At 46.6% G+C, this 22,157-nt stretch overlaps 1 protein-coding gene across 13 annotated transcripts in view; it reads right to left on the bottom strand.

Moving 5' to 3' along the window:
• Window positions 1-22,157, bottom strand: part of LOC105484537 (calcium voltage-gated channel subunit alpha1 E) — a 492,953-nt gene that overhangs the window by 51,556 nt on the left and 419,240 nt on the right. For 10 of the 13 annotated variants that reach the window (XM_071076570.1, XM_071076587.1, XM_071076592.1 and 7 more), the window contains 8 exons: window positions 21,022-21,181; window positions 19,803-19,932; window positions 19,032-19,091; window positions 18,202-18,308; window positions 6,035-6,046; window positions 4,343-4,439; window positions 1,175-1,335; window positions 478-615 (listed from right to left, as the gene is read on the bottom strand). In XM_071076570.1, coding sequence (XP_070932671.1) covers window positions 478-615; window positions 1,175-1,335; window positions 4,343-4,439; window positions 6,035-6,046; window positions 18,202-18,308; window positions 19,032-19,091; window positions 19,803-19,932; window positions 21,022-21,181 — 865 coding nt within the window. The remainder of the gene's footprint in view (window positions 1-477; window positions 616-1,174; window positions 1,336-4,342; window positions 4,440-6,034; window positions 6,047-18,201; window positions 18,309-19,031; window positions 19,092-19,802; window positions 19,933-21,021; window positions 21,182-22,157) is intronic. The other 3 variants (XM_071076614.1, XM_071076609.1, XM_071076629.1) reach the window with 1 other exon arrangement.

The raw sequence follows: 22,157 nt of genomic DNA, 5'->3' as shown, positions 1-22,157 counted from the left end.
ATTAGCTTTCAGCTATGGGCAGCATAAGACCTGTATTCTGTGGTCTTCTTCATGATCACAGGAAGTGCCTTTGGGTTTTGCCAACTCATTCTTAACCCTCAATCCTCAGGCTCTCAGGTACTGGGCCCCCCTGGAGGATAAATCTGTCTATAACAGCTCTCAGGAGCTCTCCTTACGGGTACAGGGCTGTTCAAAACTCATTTGTTCCACAGAAGTCAGATGGTTCCACTCAACTCCTCAATAATTGGCTAAAACATTAAGAGTTTCAAATATTTCCCTGATTTGCTCACCCGATTCTCCATTTTTGCCTGAAGAATTTTCATTCTTCCTCTTTTCTGCCTGTGTCACCTTCTGAAAACCCCTTACTTTCCCTGATACAATAACAAAGGGTAAGCCTTGTTCATCTTGAGTCAGCTTCTCAAGGCAACCGGGGGGCCTATCACAGCCACATACAAGCATGCCAACTCAGTCACTCACTGAGGCCATCCTTCCCCCGTGGAGACGGTGAAGAGGGTCAGCAGGGCCCAGATAATGTTGTCGTAGTGGAATTCATGGCGCTTCCATTCCCGGCCCTTCACCTCCATCTTGTTTTTCTCATGATCTACATAGTTGCCTCTAAAACCAGAGCAGAAATGAAAGAGGGACCCCTCACTATAGCTCATGGAAGAGTCAGCACATTCTACAGGCCACAATAATTTGGGAGTAATAATGATCACCATATATGTGTAAGGAAAAGAAATTTTATTAAAGGAACGTATTTTTACCATGGAGCAAAAATGGGATTTGGTGCCCAATGGATATGGCAGTAAATCCCAACCCTTTCACTAGTGGCTGTGTAACCTTGAGCAACTTGCTTAAGGTTAACTTTCTGAGTCTTAGCTTCCACTTGTATAATAAGCAAATAAAACTCATTTCAATAGCTCATTATAGGGGTTTAAAATGAAAACTCAAGTATAAAATGTCATGGTACAAGACAGTTTACACTGAAGTTTTCATGTCTGACACAAAAGAGGCACTCAATAAAAAGTTTATTGATTCCCTGTTTTGTCTTTTTGCTGAAAGAAGCGTGGAGATGGGTAAGATAGAAAGGAGGGAAGGTGGACCTGTGGGGGTGGAGTGGGCTCATCAGGACATGCTTCAGCAAAATCAAGTGGGATGTGCTGGCGGCACTTACATGCACTCCTTCTCTGTGTCCTTGGAACTGTCCGTGCAATAAAAGAACTTTCCCTTGAAGAGCTGAACTGCGATGACAGCAAAGATGAACATGAAGAGCTTGTAGACAATAAGTATGTTGAAGACATTCTTCAAGGAGGTCACCACGCAGTCGAAGACAGCCTGTGGATAGAGCAAAGAGCCCTGCTGTGTGAACCCTGTGATGGTCTGCACACTTGCCTAGAGCTGAGCTGGGCCACACCACCACCACCAAGCCCCACTAAGAAGTTGTCCCAGGATAGAATTTCCTGCTAAGAGGTGAGGCGTCGCTCATGAGATTAAGGGCTGGCTTCTAAGCTGGTTATGACTGCAAAGACCTACCACCTAAAATGGGAACACATGTTCTGAAACCGAATGTAGACCCAACGCAGTAGAAATCCGATGATATCAAGCAAGGAATGTGGTCCTCTGTGGGTTCCTGGTACGGGTACTCCACTTAGTGTGAAGCATAGAAGTGTATTGCTGGAAGGGATCTTTGAGATCATTTAGCCCATTTTAGTCTTTAAATAGCTTGTGCTTTATTTGGTGACATTCTTAGATTCGAATTATATACTGATTATGTATTATTTTCTCCTTACCTTTCTAAAAGGATCAGGTAATAATACACTATCATCTTTGTTCATTTCACTAATATTTCATAGCAAGTTCATACATTTGTGATTATATTCAGTACTTCATGTAAATGTTCTCTAGTGAAGGTGGCTGCATTGGGGATGAAGACCAATAGAAGTAAAGTGGGAAAGACCAATACACACCTTCTGTTAGAGATGGCGAGACTGGGTAGATAGAACCAGGGACTTACACTTCAGTTAAAAGGCGACAGACCTCCAGTGACCTCCACTCTATGCCCTAAGCTGTGAGGAGTTACATGGGAATTCAACACATTTCAGGCCATTTTTAGGTTATTTTCTAGGTTTTAGGTTTAGCTCACAGGATAATCTAGCCCCACAGTGGTGCTGCATTTGTGCAGTTGCTTCTCTGCAGCACTGGGTGAAGCACTGCTGGTTTAATTAGTTCAACACTGCGGGGAATGTGAGTGACAGGCAGCCTTGTGGAATCGTCAGAGCCACCTACGTCTCCCTCAGGTTATGGAGCTGCAGAGCGAGGAACTAGCCCTTTCTAATTTAACAGAATTAAGCAAGGTTGCAGGGTGCTTTCTCTGGCCTATTAACTAATCTCATCAAGCTTGTCTGCACTCTCCTTGAGGCCCACTGAATCCTGCCCTGCAGGATCACTGACAACACTGATAAGGGTCAGGGCCCCAGGCAGCACACTGTGGGGTGTGAGGCACAACCCAATGAGTATTTATGGGCAGGTGCTGAACTGGGCCATTATTGGGCAGGAAGGTAGTAATAAACAGCTGACATTGTGCAAGTGCCTCCTCCAGGGGCAAAGCGGGGTAGCCAGGGAGGACAGCAGTCGGCCAGGCCACTTCCTTGGGAGCATGGGTGTCTCTCTCTGGGAACCCATGCGGTGGGCCAGGGCCCCTGGGCTCTGAAACGTAGCCAGGTTTCAGTCACATCAGGGCCTCTCAGAAGTGACTTTTCTTCTGTTTCATGAACCTAGTTAGTTTTGCCACCTCTCTGCAGAGCCAAATGGCTGAAAGGGAAGCAGTGCTATGAGGCCTGAAGGAGGTTTGGGGTCGGGGTGGGCAAAGAGTATCAGAGGTGATGAGAATCCAGTAGGAAGTGGGAATTGAGAAGCAAGGGAGAGTCAAATGCACAAGAGCCCTCCCCAAGCTCTGTCCCCTGTGGCAGGCTTGGGAGAGCAGGCCCAGGCATTCCAGAGGAACTGTTGAGTTTTCTAACAGGGACCACTCACATCAGTTCATTTTCTCCACACCACAGATGTATGAGTTACAAGGTGTCCTCATTTCCCATGTGAAAGAAAGTCAAAGAATAAGTAATTTGCCCTAGGTCATATAGCTCCTAAGTCCTAGAGCTGAGCCTGGCACTCACGTGGGATCTTTTTAATGTTGACAGGGGTTCTCAAACTACACTATATTCTAAGAGTCACCTGGGAAGCCGGTTTAACAGGCGCACTCCAAGCCCCTCCCACAGGGATTCTGGCTCTGTTGTGTTGTGGCCAGCAATCTGGATTTTAAGGAGTACCCAGGTGATCCTGATGCAGGTGGCCTATGACCCACACCTTGAGAAGCACTGCATGATTCCATGCGATGCAGAAGTTAGGGAATTGAGTCTGCTTGCTGGAAAGTATTCTGGTGTAGCCCCTGAAGATGGGGCTTGGCTGGCTGTGTGGACTGAGCAGCAGAAAGACTTTGGGGCTGGAAACCAGGAGCTCTGTTCCTCTCCCTGGCAGTGACTTGCTGACATTCATAGGAATTCAGGGAGAAAGAACTTTCCTCCCATGGAGACTCAGCTTCTATTAACAGCAAAGTATGTGGGGTGGGGCAGGTGGGTTCAACAGGCTAGCAGACTTGTGTAATAGAGCGCATGATGCTTTCCTGAGAGGCAGGAAGGCTCATGGAAAGTGGAGCCCCAGGCGAGTTGAGCAGGTGGAGTATTAGACAAGGAGAAATCTGGGTAAGATACCTAGTAAAAATCCTGGCAATAGGAAGAACTTAATTCATGTCAGCTCACTTCCCCATTTCTTCTCTGCCTCTGCCAAAAATGGACTGCATGTCCTTGGACAAGTTACTGACCTATCTGTGCCTCAAAATTATAAAGGGTGGGGCCAGAAGAGCCTCTTCTCCTCTAGAGCTGTAAGAAAAAGAAAATGTCCCAGGATACTCGGCCTTAAAAACTACGCAGACCACAACACACAGAGGGGTCCCGTTGCGTCCATTCTGGTGTTCTGGGTCTGCACTGGGGACATAGGAGGCCCCAGGACAAAGCCACACAGGATTCCCTCTTGGATGACATATCACACTGGAGAGAAGATACCACCTGGGTCTGAACTAAAAGGAAAAGCTTTCTTACAGATTTCTTGGGATGTTGGCTATTTTCCTTTGAAACTAAGACCTTTAGCTCAGACAGATGAAAAGAACTTCAATATCCGTGTGAGAAAAAGGAATATTCCCAGAACAAATTCTCCAAAGGCAGGCCAGCCATGGCTAAAGAGAGAAGACGGGAGAAGGGGATTTGATGGGAACAAACTCTGTAAACACTACCTTGAGCTTGGGCAAGCGCTTGATGGTTTTCAGTGGCCTTAGAACTCGGAGCACCCGCAGAGACTTGATGGTCTTGATGTCCCGTCCTTTGTTGGTTCTGCAGGGGAGAGGCCCCCAGGGAATCATATGGAATGAGGGAGAAATAAAAATGACATTCAAACTGTGGCATTAGCAACAACAGGCTAAAAGGGGAGAGATGTATGGGAGAGATGGAGGCAAGAAGCCAGAAACTTGAGTCAGATTTGACTCCAGGGACATCCTACGAAAAACGCTTCAGGAATATTCTCAAATCACTTCCCAGTGTGCACACATGAACACACATCCACATGCATAAACACCCACACATGCACATACACACTCATATATACACACACAGAGGAACACATAGGCACACAGAGGCATCCACGCACATACGTTAATAAACACTTCCTTCCCTACCTACCAGTCTAATGCTGCTGATTACCACCCTGGCACAATGAAAACAGAAGACACATCAACTAGGGAATGTGAGCAGTAGCCCACTTCAGATCCCCACTGTGCCAAATCCAGTGCTTGTTAAATGATAGGTTCTCAAATGATATTCGCTGAATTGATGAACCCACAGTTGAGAGCAAGCCTCATCAGGGCACTTGACTTAATCTAGGTTTGTCACCACTGCACAGTTCATTAGTGCAGGAGAGAGCAAGGTGAGGCAGGGTGGTGGCAGACATGACACTCTCGCTGGGCCACGTGTTCCAGAGAAAGCATGTCATGCAGGCTTCTAGCCAGGACCTTGGCTCACACTGCAGTACCTCTGTGTGGCTGGTTTTTCCCGCAGTACCTTCCATTGCAGACGGTGTGCACCTAGCACAGGCTGCAGAGAGTCACTGGGCTGGGGGAGGCCCAAACTGCAGGCCCGGCCTACCTTTATCCTGGCCCTACAGCTAATGACCCTCCCTATTCAGCCTCTTGGAAATGTTTACTCCTAATAGTGACAGTATGTTTCTCTTTTTATTTTTAGGAATAAAATGAACAATAAACTTGCATTTCTCTTTCTTCCCTGTTCTTCCCCTGAGACCTTTGCATTGAATTCAAATAATTATCGTTTATAAAACACACAAATGGTGGAAAACAAGACTCCAAATAGTGGAGTAAGGCTCTGTCTCTTTCTTCATGTTGACCCAGATTACTCTTACACCAACAGTCTGAGGAAATGGGGTGCAGAACATCAGGTGGGAACTGCAAGGGCTTTCTTTCACAGAAGCGAGGCCAAAAGATATTTAATTGAGTTCAAGGAATGCTGACTTTGCCCAGAATGTTTATTTTAAGACTCTCTTAATGATTACAGGCCATGACCTACAAGTCACTTTTATTCAATCCTAGATCTGAATAAAAATAATCCAAAAGCATTGCATTCATATGGTCTTTAACATCCAGAGGCTTTGGTATATTTTACAAACTATTTCACCGCATTAGGCTCATCTGTCTACATACCTAAAAGAGGCGACATATGAGCCTAATACATATCCACACCAACAAGAATGATCATTTCCCAAGAAGGCGTGGTGACTCCTGATTTTGGTCTCTGGGATATAAATAAAAGCTGATCACTCTTTTCTCAATGCATGAGCCCCTCTCCTCCCAACCATACTTTCTTGCTCCTCCAACTCATTCCTTGTATCTTTTACTTCAAAGATAATTGAACATATTTACCCCAAAGCGTTCCTATGGAGGATCCAATCAGAGAGCAGTAGAAAATCAAAATAAAACAAAAGTGGGGTTGGGGTAGAGAGAAGAAAGACAGTCAGAACACTTCAGGGAGAAAAGAGAACCTTACAATGATAGGGAATCAGAGCAGCACAGGCCCAAGGGACCCCACCCACAGCCTTGGCACTTAGAGTGTCCACACCTTTGTGAAAGGAAGGGCCAGCACACCATTTGCTCCCTGGCCACTGTCCCAGCCTGCAGGGGCGAAGGCCCTCTGCCAGCACAAGTGACAATTCTACATAGGCTTCTGGGTATTGTGCATTATTTCCATGGAGTCTGGTTTAACTGCAGTTTTCTAAGTGCAGGCGTTTACTTTCATTTCTTGTGTAGTCTTCAGACAAACTCTGTTTCCAGTGAATTTATAAGAAACCAGGCTGGAGGAACTATGCCCACTCCGGGCCAGAAATTCTCTCACACACTGGCATGGTTATGCTTATAAAGGGTTTCATCTAAAGAGGGACACGCAACCACTCAGAGAGAGACACACTGATGTCTCTTAGAAGCTCAGAGGAGCATCACTGTTAAACTAACCTGAAATAAGGGAGGGAGGCATTTGTCTGTCAAGATCATGATGTCACACCAAAGTTTGCCTTTTGATAAATTAAATGACCACCTGTCCATTGTGAGCATACTGTGCAGTTTGAAGATGAAAAATCATCCCAGTTCTATTGGTGAGGCATTTAAAATAAGTAAGGGCATAAATATCTTCAAGATAGAAGTAATGACAACTTCTAAATTTTTTGAATATTTATTGATTCTGGGCCAGACTCTGTGCTAAGCAATTTTAGTGCAAATCTTTATTTAAACCTCCTAACTTTAGCACATAGGAATCACTATCCCCATTTCACAGAAGAGATTCAGAGAGGTAGAGTGCCCGGCATCAGTTGGCAGAGCTGGGACATGAACCCAAGCACGTATGATGATCAAAGCTCTTGCTCCTAACCACTAAGGCTCTGCACCAGCAGGTTTTAGTTCAAAGTTCTGTCAAACAGCACAGTGTATTTCTGAACTGGAAGAGATCCCTGAAATCTACCCAACTGCAAAGGAAACTGAGGCCCCAGGAGGAAGTGCCTTGCCTAAGATCATTCACTGAGTGAGTTCACCATAGGTGAACCTGCATCTCATGATTCCCTGTCCTGGCCTACTGCTAAGAAGAAGTGTTCATAATTCAGGTTTTGGTTCTTAGTTGCAGATTTTGATAAAGGTTACTTTTTTTCTTTCCTATTTTTTGCCAGTGTATGGCAAACCTATGTTCCACTACTGTATGTCACAAGGAAAGACTTCTAATGGTCATTTTACTCAACAAATGATCCCATATTCAAAATTAAATTAATTTTCACTATAAATGCCAAATGAATGATGACTTGGGAATTAGACCCAAGGCCTTATAAACCTTAAATCCTTAATGTGATAACCTCCAAATATTCAGAGGACAGAAATATCTCCCCCAGCATCTTCTCACATATAAGACAGGGCATATGGTAGGTCAGCCAAACACACCTTTGTTCATTCATATAGCAAGCATCTGTGCAGTCCTTAATATATATCAGGCACTGTTCTGCATACTGGATATACAGTTGTGACCAAATGAGGTTGCCAATCTTTTGAAACTTACCTAGTCTAGTAGGGCAGACCTCAAGTAAACAAGCACATAAATAAAAGTATAACTGCAAGCTGCCATAGGAAAAATGAAATCAATTAAAAAGTTTACCAAAATAACTACATAGGTTTCCCTTTCCCCAGGCTACATTTGTCTTAAGGAAGAACTACGGGATAATCTTTCATATCTCTAAGATGTAGGAATAGGGTGGGAGATCAATATATAGGCAGGTGGTCTAGGATCACACACCCCAAGCTTCTGCCTTCTGCTTAACTCAAGTCCTCATCTCGGAGACCTTTCTATCCTGCAGCATCTGAAAAGGTTCTCAGAGGTCATGCTCATAGACACGCATCTTTTGCGGGAGGCCCCAATATTTTCTGCTCTTCCCACATACCTGGATAAAGGATGTAATTTGCTCTCTTGAATTAATTTCCCCCCAGAATCCTAGTAAAACGTCATGGTATAATTCATTATCTTACCACATAGATCATATAATGCATGGCATAATGCAAACTCACCACTGTCCCTTGTTTTGGAAAACAGGGTTCCTTAATGGTACACTCTCATCTTAACAGCTGAGTGTGGCTGCCAAACCACTGGGTGGAGCTATTTGTCCCATCCTAACTCCCACAGGTCTGAGCCAGGGACAGCAATCACACACAGGCCAAAAGTAAAATAAAAAAAAAATCAGTCATTGCTCTACACATCTTTCATCAGGTCTCTTACTGCAGAGGAGCCATTGAAAAGCTATAAATTGGAATAGCTGCAGAAAACTATGCTTTCATCCTCAGTTTTGTTACCAGGGGCAAGATTTAACTGATTTAAAAATTGCCATTTGAAATGAAAAGAGTACTGAATAACAAAGGCCCTGGAGTCAAGAAAAGCCTCAACAATTTAGTCCCCATTAGTTAAAATATAATTTACACAGGGACTAGGCCAAAGTACTGCTCCCAAATCCACATATACAAGAGTGATTTAAGCCATTATCAAAGCCAACAAGATCGCAAGGAAGACATTTCACTAAACTAAAAGGATGAGCTCTTCAAGTACCTTAATTGAGGCACATTGTTTTGGAAATAATTCACGTGCATTTTACAAATCATTTAAATGTAATTGTTCGGTAATACTTTGCTAGTCTCTGCTACTAAATTATCATCAGATGTTTTTACACTGCCTAATTAATTAAATTTCTATCAGGTTCAAAAATTGACTCTAATGTTAAAATCTAAGGACAATTCCACACACTAGGATGCACTGATCTCACTTTAATTGGGGCTCAGTTGGGCCACCCATTTTACCATTTATTTTCTATTTATTTGGTAGGTTCCTGGCTGCTTTCTAGGAGAAAAAAATGACACATTTTTTTCTTGTTTCATCAGTAAAAGATGAGAATTTTCCAGCTCAATTGTCAAGTTGCCTTCCAGATCTTTCATGTGTAATCACTCAGCATTCAATGTAATCTTGCTCTTCACCTCCCAGGTCCCCTCTTCTCAAAGGACATGCTCTCAAGTTGATTTCTGCCAGGAACTGACTCTCCTCCCATGAGCGCAGAGCAGGGACATCAGGTTCTAAAGAACCCTTCTGTCCTTTAAGTGCCATGGCCTTCTGCCCACCCCCATGAGCTCAGCAGAGAATAGCTCAGGGATCTGAAGGAATCTCTTGCCTCAGGCAATGGCCAGGCTTGCAGGAGTGAAAGGTAGATGGAGGGGTCATGCTGTGAGGAGCCTTGAGTGTCTCACTAATGTGTCTGGACTATTATTTGGTAGGAAATAATAACTATCATTATACAATTACTAAGTGCTTGGCACTATAGCAGACATTAAATACATTTTACCTTGTTTAATGCTCATAGGACCAAAATATTATTTTTGAATCCCCATTTACAGATGAAGAAGCAGAGGTTCAAAGTTAAGGCAGTTAATGTGCTGGGATTCAGACCTAAATGTACCTGACTCTGAAACCTATGCTCTTATTTGTGATGTTACAGTGCCTTTCAAATGGGAACCATTGGAGGGTTTTAACCAAAGAAGGAAACAGTAAAAGGACCAGTACTTCCTGATCTCAAATACTGAGCTATCATACTCCCTGTAATCAGTTTAGGGTCTATGAGGGTTCGTAGGAAAAAAAAGTTGCAGATGAAACATCAAGATGGACAAGTTCAGGGATGCCCTTCTCCACCTACCCATAGGTCTTGTCTGTCACCAGGTAGAGACAGAAGGATCTGTAGGTTGAGGAGAGATCTATATCAAGCCACTGCTCTTAGCTTACAGGGGTTAATTGCTTGGAGCTAACTAGAACATGATGTGTAGAAGGGCGCTTAACATAATGGAGACAACACTGAACTTCAAATCAGAACACCAAGGTTGTTCAAGAACTGGCTTTGCTACTTACTAGTCAAATGAGTTCGACTAGTCAAACCTCAGGCAATCCACTTCTCAACTGTAAAACAGGACTGCTTGGTGATAAATAAAATAAACAGTGTGAAAGCACTTTAAAAATTCTAAAGACCTGTGGGGAACTTTCCCCTTTTGTGCTGGCAGTGCCTGTCTCTCTAGGACCTGCAGATAAGGATATGTTCATCTGCTTCTGTGAAAATTTTAAATTTACCACTTTGACCTTGTCACTGCTTAGCGGCTGCCATTTGGGGTTTATTTTTCCTCGTGGTCCGTGCCTCAGCATCTCTTGGGGTCACCCTCGAACCCTCAATCCATTGTTACTCTGCCATGTTTCTTTGTCATGTGACCAGAGCACTAGCTCTGTGCTAAGTGTTTGGTGCATAATCCTTTCCCTCTTGCACACGGACCTCAACAAGCTCATACACACTCCTGAGAGCCTTTTGTAAGCTTCCTCCTTTGCCATACACAGCACCATACTCCAACTGGTGGTGTTTCTGTCCAAACACTGAGAAGCAGCAGGAGACAGCAGAGCATCTAACTGTCTCCTAGCAGTTTTATTATTCAATCTGGTGAACAGTGGACTTAGTTGTCTCTTTTCTTTGTCTTTTTATTCTAGACATACCCAAAGACTCATCTGCTGATCTTTCTAAGAAGGCCTTGGAGCTGGTGGAAGTCCACCCAACACACTTCTCCCACTGAAGACTAACTTGAAATGCTAGGCTGTGCCCCTGTGCATATGGATTAGGCAGGTGGCTGGCATGATCTGTGTTGATGGTCCCCAAGTCCATTATGAAGTCTTCTGACTCAAGTAACTCTAAAATCTACCTTTTTTTTTTTTGAGACAGAGTCTCGCTCTGTCGCCCAGGTTGGAGTGCAGTGGCACGATCTCGGCTCACTGCGAGCTCTGCCTCCCTGGTTCACGGCATTCTCCTGTCTCAGCCTCCCGAGTAGGTGGGACTACAGGCGCCCGCCACCACCACGCCTGACTAATTTTTTGTATTTTTAGTAGAGACGGGGTTTCACCATGTTAGCCAGGATGGTCTCGATCTCCTGACCTCGTGATCCGCCCGCCTCGGCCTTTCAAAGTGCTGGGATTACAGGTGTGAGCCACCGCGCCCAGCCTAAAATCTACTTTTAAATCTGGAGGGCACTATGAGGAGTTTCCACTAATCCAGCAATACTGGGCTCTTCCCATGGTTGTGAAGGCTCACAGGGTGCTTTTTGTATCTGGGTCTGGTTGGTTGTTGGTTACCATGTGGATGGGGCAGTGTTCCCTGATTGGATCATTTCATTTTGCTTGGGTCTGTGGCCACAGGCTGAGATCCCATTTACAACCAACCGTCTCCCAATTTCGTGCTGTTGATTAAAATAATAATAATACTGTGGTGTTCACAGCCGTTGCCTCCATAAGATAAAGGTCTCAAAGCGAACATTCTACAGGCGGTTCCTCGGCAGCACCAATGTCACACGCAACAGACAACACTTTTTCCAGCGTTCACTAAAAACTATGCATGCTGAGACTTAATGCCAAGAGTAGGTAGACTGAGGACTTATCTCCTTTCAGACACTCCCTTCCTCCACGTGGCTGCCACTCTGTCCCTCCTTCCTCCCTCCCAAACTCCATTTTCAGTGCAGCTATGATATAGCAGTAGGCACTTCAAAAGTCCATGGGCATTGATCATCTTTAGTGTCCTTGACTGGGCACAAAAATCAGATGTAGTCATTCTTGAGGTGACTTTTAAACTGGAGTCTCAGGGAACAACATCCTCCCATCTGCTTACAGTTGGAAATTTCCAATTCTTTTTCAGCTGGCCTCCTAAATCCACAGTTAACGGGCTACTTGACGGCTAAATTTAATTTTAATCCTTCGTTCTCTTCCACAGAACAGGGGAACTGGATGGCCTGTCTGGCTCAGTGGTAAATGGGTCTTCTCTGCATGAAGCAGGACTTCGTCCACTTTTTTTGCCTCCAAGATTAATGTGCAGTCACTGCTCCCTTTGGCAGACTCCCCTTTCAGTTTAAAAAGAGGGAAGTTCTGTCAAGAAAGAAGTCCCGGCCGGGCGCGGTGGCTCAAGCCTGTAATCCCAGCACTTTGGGAGGCCGAGACGGGTGGATCACGAGGTCAGGAGATCGAGACCATCCTGGCTAACACGGTGAAACCCCGTCTCTACTAAAAAATACAAAAAACTAGCCGGGCGCGGTGGCGGGCGCCTGTAGTCCCAACTACTCGGGAGGCTGAGGCAGGAGAATGGTGTGAACCCGGGAGGCAGAGCTTGCAGTGAGCTGAGATCCGGCCACTGCACTCCAGCCTGGGCGGCAGAGCGAGACTCCGTCTCAAAAAAAAAAAAAAAAAAAAAGAAAGAAAGAAGTCCCATAGGCAACGCTGGAGGTTTGAGGGGACTGCCTCAGACACAGGCAGAGAGTGAAGAATAGGAGAAACAACCAACCAGGTTTAGGGTGAAATGTTTGTCTGTTGTTTCCATGCAGTGCTGAGCATGAGTGTGTATGAGCATTTTGGTGCTGAATAGCCACCTCTTCCTTACATGTGCACATTCTCACCTTCTAACCCACAAAATCCCACAAGCAAATCCAGAACCAGAGGACCATATTGTCGAACTCCCAGCCTTAAACAATCCTCGCATCTCAGCCTCCCGACTTGCTGGGGTTACAGGCGTGAGCCACCACTCCCAGCTCGCAGAGGAACATATTCTCTGGCTCCTTAGGGTCCTTCCAAATCTAAAATTGTCCATGCCTGTGTATATAACTCTGCTGCCACAGCTAGTGCTGAATGCATTCAATGGACCTTATCCATCTCAGCGACTAGGGCAGAGTGTCAAGTGTCAGGAAAGTGACATACTTTAATGAAAAGAATGTAATAAAAGCTAATGTGGGAACTCCAGTTCCTTCTGGCATCAAGAAGGCAGATTGACTCATGTTTTTCATTTCTGGCTAAGGACTGAATAATGAAAGGCCAAGTGCGTCTGTGAGCCAAATCTCCTGAGTGCCAGGGAGTCCTGACCTCATCCCATGCCCTGCTACAACGGCAAATAGCAACAGGAAGTTTTGGCGTCAGCCGCCGGAGAGCCTGTATAACTGACTGATGCACAGGCCATCGTGAATTCTGAGGTGGAGGAGGAGATGGGAGCAAAATTGCTAGTTATTTTTCTATTAAACCATCTGTGCTGCTGCTGAGCAATTATAAGCCATGAGTTGACTGCTTAGAATCCAATCCAGGAGAGCTCACCTGCTCATGTGAATCGAGCTAGTCAAGTAACATGTTGTAGAGCAGTGGAAATGGAGAGGGTGAGGGTCCTGGGTTGGAGTGCAGGTGTCACACACAGAAAGACACACACGCACAGGTGTTCTGGTCCTCTCCTGCATTTCTCCAGAGATTCTGTCCCTGTCCACCTGTTTGCCCAAGTCACTTCACTAAACATGAAAGACATGAAACATGAGGGTTCTGTGAGGTTCAGGAATGTAATCTATGTAGTGGTTGCGTGACCTCCCTACAAGGCAGCTGACTTTGGTTGGGGAGCAGGGCCCCCCAAAGCAGGGGAATGTGCCTCATGTGCAGATCCCCAGAAATGCCAAGGCTGTAACCATCTTTGCCTTCCCTCCAGGAGGCCGGGAAGCAGCAGAGATGGCAACAGGGTGTGTGGAAACTGGGCAAAGCGGTTTCTGGTCCTTTCACATAAAATCACACAAAAGAATCCCTCTTCTTTGGAAAGAAAAAGATAAAAGAGGAAGGTTTCATAGATCCAGCCACTCACCAGACTTTTCTTGAAACCTCAAAGTACAGAAGGCACAGCTGCGGACATTTATAGTCAGCAAACACTCTGTCTCCATGTGGCCCAGAAAGCAGGCGTTGTGAGGACAGTGGAATAATGAAGCCCTGAACCCAACCTTTGCCAAAACTCTGCCCACCTCCCTGCAGGGACGCTGAGCTTAAGGAATGAGACCTGAGTGTTCTTATAAATGCCTTATAATGTAAAAGTGAATTGGAAAGAACAGAAAAGTTGCAATGTGGGTATCTTTCCATTTATTTTTTTATCCACTGCTCTGCCCACACTTAAAATAAATCCAAGAAGAAAAATAAATAAATGAAAAAATCCCCTTCCCTTCCTCCTCAAAAGTCAATAAAGTTCCCCAACGGAATTTTCCAGGTTTACATTATAAACATTCCCTTAACTTGATGTATGCAGCTGTGGAGAACAGTCTTCTCTTCAGCCACTGCATAAACAACATATATGCTTGTAGAAAACATACATGGTGGCAGGCACACGCCTCGGCAGGAGGGCTCAGGGGACACCGCAGCTTTCTTTGAGAATTCAGCTAGAGGTCATTCCCCCCACTTGGTGAGGGGCTTTGCTCCTGGGGGTTGGACCAGGGTCTGAGAAGGCTCTGGCTGGGTGGTGGAAGGAATGCCATGTCAGCCCTGGTTTCTGAGGAGCCACAGAAAGATGCTACCATGGCAACCACCATCAGTAGCTCAAGTCGATTAAGCAATAGGCTTCACAGAGGCCTCCTCAGTAAGTCATGGTTCAATTTTAAGAAAGAGAGAAAGAGACTGGGACAGGAATAAGGTTATTTGAATGGTGGACATTATGGGGCAAATATATGGGATATGATAACGAAAGTTGTAAACACAAGGAGAGAGATACTTGACAAGCCTGCAGACAACCCCACATTTGGCTTTCTGCTGGCCTGAGCCCCTGATCATGAGGGACATAGGCTCAGTGACTTGTTTCACTCTCTGTCCCAGGCCAGGTCCTCTCTCTGCTGGCAGGCAGGACTCTGGCTAACTCCACCAAAGTGATGGGAGAGCTGAATTCTCTGGTGCCATTAATGAGGAAAGGAACAGGACAGAGTTTGAAAGCATGGGTGCATGAGCAAAAGAAAGCATTACCTGGACCTCGCTCAGCAAATGTGACGAAGGCCAGAGGAGGGGGAGTGGGAGCCTGCTCCATGAGCAGAGAAAGGGGAGAGGGAATGGGCATGGCAAGCTTGGAAAGTTGAAGGCAAAAGAGAAAATGGATGGAGAAGGGTGAGCAAGTACCATCTATGTTTCGGAGAAAACGAAGGGAGAGTTCAAGAAGGGACATGACTAAAAGCAAGTGATGGATCATAACTCTCAATCCATCACACAAGTATGGACCCCAGAACCAGGGGGTTCCTGGGGGCCCCTGCACTGTACCTGGTCTGAGGAACAACAGAGAGGCTTCGGCTCCGGGGCTGTTAAGGCTTCCCCTGCCACCAGCACCAAAGCCACCACTGCCACGTTTCAAAGGGCACAAAGAAAGAACAAGACAGATGACAGCTCTACTGAACATCATCACTGCTCTGGGTCTGAGGAGAGATGTCTGGACTGTGGACAATGGGCAGGCATGCAGGAGCTTCCTCTAAAACACACCTCCTCCCACACTGGCACCAAAACGCCAGCCTGGTTACCAGGCACACAGGCATAGGCGAGGGGGGTGTATATGTATAAAACAACTAGGTCTTGGGCCAGCCTGCACACATCTATCTGTATACATTGCACATCAATACATATTTGCTCCTATATTTGGATTTCATGATGTGATAAGAGAATGGAAGGATGAGGAGGGGAATTAACAAGTATTGATTGTTCACACTACATCAGGTCCTGTCCTAAGCACTTTACACACATTATTTTATCTGCATTTCAGAGATGAGAACTGAGGTTAGGAGGGTTAATATTTTGCTGTGTGGCTCAAGGACACAAAGCTGGAAAGTAGAGGGGCTGGGATTCAAACAAGGGCCCATCTGGTTCCACAGCCCAACCTTTCCTGCCACTCTGTCCTGTTACGCCAGTGGGTTCTGTTCTTCCTAAAGATGGGGTGGGTTCTTTCCTATATGCTTCTATCTCCTTGTTCTTTATACTTCAAAGAGAGACACATGATTTTTAGAGATCAAAATAAGAACGATACAGTGGATAATCTATGCAAATGAATTAGTAAAATGAAAAGGGAACTTGACCTTTTAAAAACCTAAGGATAATATTTATTTCTAACAAAAAATGTGGGTCTCCTTAGGGCAAAAGCAGACTTTAATCCATCTTTCCAAGAAGATGGAAGAGGAGCTGGAAGTCCCTCTGATGGAGCCAGAGCTGCCTTTCCTTTCATTGTACCATGAGAATCCAGACAGGGCCCAGATGCTTGAGAAAATACCCCATGTTTCTGTAAAATTTCCTCAAGAACAGTCCAGTCACACGTGACAGAAAGCTTTCTTTTTGTGGGGGGCAAAAGTGACTGCACAATGGAATTAACATGTGCACAAGGGGACAAGGGACACTGGAGTTACTTTGATCACCAGCCCATTTCAGGGTCACAAACTATGCCCAACATGGTTTTCTTTTGTAGGGTCTCTCATGACTGACGGAGCACAGTCCACTCATGTCACAGTCTTGTGGCTGAGGGAGCACAGTCCACTTGCAGGTTCTGGGAGATCCTACACTTCTAGCACAGCTGGGCGTGTACCTTGTACCTCTCCTTAAGACATAACCCTCCACTATCCCCACCCCACCAGGCCACTTGAGAAACATCTTGTAATTCTCATCCCACCTATTTTTCTGCCGGAAAGGATAAGAGACGGAAGCTGACAGTGCTTGAGGAGAAGCTTGAGGAGAAGCACTGTCAGCTTCCCTTTCTTTTTTTTTTTTTGAGACAGAGTCTCGCTGTGTCGCCCAGGCTGGAGTGCAGTGGCGCAATCTCAGCTCACTGCAAGCTCCACCTCCCTGGTTCACACCATTCTCCTGCCTCAGTCTCCCAAGTAACTGGGACCACAGGTGCCCACCACCATGCCTGGCTATTTTTTTGTATTTTTAGTAGAGATGGGGTTTCACCGTGTTAGCCAGGATGGTCTCGATCTCCTGACCTTGTGATCCGCCTGCCTCGGCCTCCCAAAGTGCTGGGATTACAGGCGTGAGCCATCGCGCCCGGCCCAGCTTCCCCGTCTTTCTAAACATTTAGAAGGGCAAACCCTTCCAATGGTGATCTCTTTCTAAACACTTGGAAGGGCAAACCCTTGGAGGGAAAACCACTCAGAAGGGTAAATGTATGAAGACATTGTGTTCCTTTCGCAGCTGCCATCAATGACTCAATGACAGCAGCTCCTGAAAGCTCTCCTGCCTCGCCACACGGTGTAGCTAGCCTTGCTGAGGCTAAAGATGAGGCTTCCACTTGTACTCAGAGAGACTTGAGGGATGGCTCTGAGAATTCTGTTGTGCATCCTGGAAGAGGCTGAAGCTGCTCAGGGTGAACAAGGTACAGACAGAACCCCGAGGCTGTCATTCATCCTTCTGGGGCACTCTATACACCAGGTTAGGAAAAAGACCCTGAAAGCATCCCATTTCCTAGTTACACCCAGGAGGGCTAGAAGAGCCCTTTCCTTGGCTAGATTCCACAGGAAATGTCAGAATGTGATTGAAAACTGTCTAGAGTTGGATCCATGTGTGGGGGAAAAAAAATCCCACAAATATAATGAACATGATTTAGTTGCCTGAATGGTTTAAGGCTGTTTTCCTAAGGACATTATCAAGGAAAATTTGGAAAGCCTTTCCTTTTGGAGATTAAACATATTATTAAGTGTGTGCGAAAGCATGGTTCTTGCATCCCCGGAAGAGCTCTCATTTACACCTGCTATGAACAGAAAACCTCACCATGCCTAGGATTCCGTGATCCTCAACTTTGCACTACCCTCTGCATCTTTCTTTCAAGCTGCTTCCTTGATTGACACACTCAAGAAAGAAAGGGCCCATAAGCTGTTCCTGGGTCTATTGCTAAATGCATGGAAGCACTGTCCACACTGTGAGTGCCTGCCCATGCTTACTCATTTCCAGGAAAGGAATTCCCAGGGCCTCTGACTTCTCCCTCCTGACGCTCCCTACTCCTGCTTCCCCCATTCTGCCAGTCAGGTCACATGAGCTGGAGCTGCAAGGTGCTCAGGAGCTCTGCTGAGGGTGACTGGGGAGCAGATTTCCCGGAGGGGCATTCTTTGGCATCACCCTGAATGTTGCATTTCTGAAAAGGGCTTCAAATCAACTGGAGTCTCCAGGAAGAGGGGAAGGAAGGGAATCAAATAAGAAAAGAGTCACTTACGCCAGAGCAAAGGCCACCAATGCGCCAACGACCACCACAAAGTCCAGGATGTTCCACAGGTCTCGGAAGTAGGACCCATCCTGCAGGATCAAGCCTTGGTCTATCATCTGCAGAAGGAGGATATGAACAGCCACAATGAGCCCAGAAGGTGTGGGCAACACTTGACCTGAGCTCTGTTCATCGTGGCAATGCCTCCACTGCCACCATCTCCACAACCAACCCTACGCTAGGACCTGGAGAATGACAGCGTAGGTCCAGCAGGCTTTCTCCACATGACTGAGTCCTGAGGCCCCCATCTCATAGTCACCCAGGGTTCACTAGACTCCTTGGTTTTCACAGAACCCTGCCACATTCCTCCTTTCATTTATGGCTCAGAGCACTGGGCATTGCCACATATGCACAGATGGGTAAAATCCTGGATGGATGAGGCTGGGAACAAGACAGACTATGGGGTGTTATGATGGCTGGGACTAGATGAAGCCCAGGAAGACTCATCTCTACCTAGCCCTTTGCCTTGGCATACACCCAGGCTCAGCCAGGACAAGCACTGGGGAGGAGAGTGCTGGCCCCAAGCCTGCCTGCACACCTGTTGCCTGCCTCCTACTTGGGCCATGTCCACAGGCCTGCACCAGTACAAACATAACCATGCAGCCGTGTCTTGCTGAGACAGATTTTTTCAGGATTCTGAGGCCAGAGAAGGGGCGGCAGAAGCTCTACTGAGGGCTGCCATTGGCTGGTAGGTGGTAACTCTGAGGAAAGGCTCTAGCCTAAGGAGCAGACAGGTGACCTATCTAAACCCAAGAGCCCAGGTTTTCTCTAGAAGTTTTTACCTTTATAACCATCTCAAAGGTGAACACGCCCGTGAACACATAGTCAAAATACCTCAGGACCTGAAAGACATATATGGCAGAAGGAAATGACCATGTGTGGTCAACAGGCTACTACACGCACTCCCACCTGCCAGGACACATGCACTCGTGCCTGCCCACCCCGGCCTTCACCCACTGCACCCTCAGAACAAAGGCTTGGAATTAGAGCCACTAGCTAGACTGAGAGAAATGCCAGAAGGAGGGGCATGGGCCCTGCTGGAGCCATGTGACCCAGTGGCCACTCCTTGGCTGTTCCCTCTCGTTGGCCAGAACTTAACTTTTTGGGTCTGAATTGTCCATATACCTGTCCCTCAGTTCTGGCTCGGGACCTGAAATCCTTGTCAGCTCCTGTCCTCCTCGTGTCCCTCATGTCTCCTGACATATACCCGTGGGACCCCCAGGAGAGGCCTTGGCCCCCTGTGGTGGAGCTGCAGCTGCCAGCTTCACAGACACCATCCATGACCCTACATTAGACCCACATCCAAGCCCATGGGTGGCTGCAGAGCCTCGCAGAGCCCTGGCCGGTTTGAGGCAGAGCCTTGCAGTGTGTTGGGCTTGGAAGGGGCTTGTCTGGGAATGGTTCATACTTAGCCCTGAGGAACAGGAGTGGGCAATTTCTAATCCTTGCTCATTCCCCAGAAACCTTGCTACCATCTCGGTTCACCTCCAGAGCTGGGATGGGGTGAGCACCAGAGTACTACGGAGGCTGACACATGGTCCCTGTGCACCCACTTTGTTGCGCTCTGAGTTGGTCAGGACGGGGTCCTCTGCCGCCAGGGCGATGCTGCTGGCTGCAATCACCAGGAGGATGCACATCTCAAAGTAGCGCAGGTTCACGATGTAGTGGCAGGCCCTCCGGATCCTGCGGGCAGTGGAGCACGGCTGAGCTGGCCCACTCCCCACTACACCCATGCCCTTACTCCTCACTCCCACATACACATATCGGCCCCTTCCAGACAGCCAGGCCCTTGCCAAAGGAAGCCGCCAGGGAGAGCAATTTAATTTCTCAGCCACCACCCTTGATTTAAAGCCCCAGTGGAAGAAGGTAATCAGATTGGTTAGAGGCTGCAGCACGCAAGCCAAGATACATTATCTGCAGGCACGTCTGAGCCATGGGGAGCAGCCAGCATCAGCCTACCAACTCAGGGCGGCTGCACAGCACCCTCTGCTGTATCTTGATGTCTACTCTCCCACTCTAAGGAAACTGGGACATCCCAAGGAAATTACAAAGAACCAAGAAACATAAAAATAGATCTTGATTCTAAGATCCTGACGAAAGCAGTAATGAGTTTTCATGAGCCCCAGGTTATTCTGGTTAAAGTAACTGTATTCTATATTCTGCATTCTAGTCATGGATGGCTCACATGCCTTAACCCAGGTTGCCCTCTTCCCGGAGCCCTGCTGGAACGCTCTTCCCAAATTCCATCTTTCCTGAATCTAACCTTCCAGACTCCGCTCTGTCACGCCCACTTCATGTCCCTGCCTCTGCTCTGAGTAGCATGCTCAGAGCAGACCATTTCAAAACTCCACATGGAGAGCAGTGTGACCAAAACTCTCAACTCAAACAGGTGATCTGGTCATTCTAGGCTCCACATTCTTGGCTCTATCCACTTCTGGAATATTCGGTGACACAATCTCATGTAGATTTCCTTCCTTTCTCCATGCTACCTACTGACCAAAGACTGGTAAAGAGTTCCTTTCTGATGACATGTCTCATGCTCTCCTGTCTGACGTTACTCTTTCGGCTACGGGCAGAGTTCAGAGGCTGTGTAACTTACCAACCCACCTCACTTAGTGGGCACCCCAGATGCTCAATGTCTGACCATGCCCCACCAGGAAGGCTTAAGAAGATGGCTGGGCCCCCATCCTTCCTCTCCCCTTCACCCTGCCCTGCCTCACACCTGGCCGTTTACCCTAGCACCAAAGAGGGAGCAACGCGAGGGTGGCTTACGGGTTGGTGGTGCTGAAGATGAACATTGAGCTGTGAGGCACCATGGCTTTGCCTGTCTCACGCTTCTCCTTCTTCTGCTTTTTATTCTCCACCTCCTCATCATCCTCTCTGATCTCTGCCTCCTTCAAGGGACTGGCTTCCCCATCCGTCTTGTTGCTAACTACAAGAGGAACACATTGAAATCTTCAGAAACCATGCAGCATGTGAAACTGGCACCATTTGTGTTTAGTTGGGGATGAAAGGAGAGGAGGAGAAAGGGCTCCAGGGACATCCCTAACAAATGTGCCCTGCAGGCATTGGGGGTATTTACTACCTGACATTGAGTTAAACTCTTCTCTTCTTATTTCACCCTCCCCAGATGTTATGAGAAATAACCTTTTATGTCATATAAATGACTATGATCATGTTTCCCCTTTTAAGGTTGAACTTTTAGAGTCTGATAAACAACGTAGTATTTCTGTTATAAAATTTACAAGGTTTAGATTTTACATCTAAACTCTGGATTCTTTGTACATATTCACTTACTGAATTTTCCCATGGTATACCCCGAGTAGCATGTATTATTACTCCCATGATACAGATGGGAAAACTAAAGTTCTGGCAATTTAAGTACCTTTCCTAAGGTCATAAAGCTAGTATGGGTTCCTGATTTAAAATCCTATTGCCTTTCAGTGAATCACCCTGCAATGGAAGATTTCAATAAATCATGACTCTGTTTGCAGCAGCCTTTCTGGCTGTGCTTTTTTTTGGCCATGATTAATGTAGAAATGTGAATGTAATAATCATGTGAGTATAGGTTCATGACTGCATCCCAGGATTGGGAGGACGAAGGAGCCAGAGGTCGAGGGGAGCTCTCAGCTGCTGCTGCTGTTTCCATACTCAAGACATGGTATAGGTTAAACTGGCAGGAGGCTGAAGCTGTCACAGCGGGGAAAGGGCCCCACTGCTCCCTGCTCATTGAATGACTCCACCCTGGAACCCTGTGTCAGCAGTGGATCCTGGTGGTCCTGGCCCACGCCAGGGCTTCCTCCTAAAGAGTCAGTCATAAGAAGTATCCAAAAGCCTTCCTATCACATGCTTTTACCTATGACCAAGACCAAAGAGTAGCTCTGGAATTAGAACAGAGGGAGAGTAAA

Source organism: Macaca nemestrina, chromosome 1 (genome assembly GCF_043159975.1).
Source record: "Macaca nemestrina isolate mMacNem1 chromosome 1, mMacNem.hap1, whole genome shotgun sequence".
NCBI lineage: Eukaryota > Metazoa > Chordata > Mammalia > Primates > Cercopithecidae > Macaca > Macaca nemestrina.
This window is presented reverse-complemented; position numbering and strand designations above follow the sequence as displayed.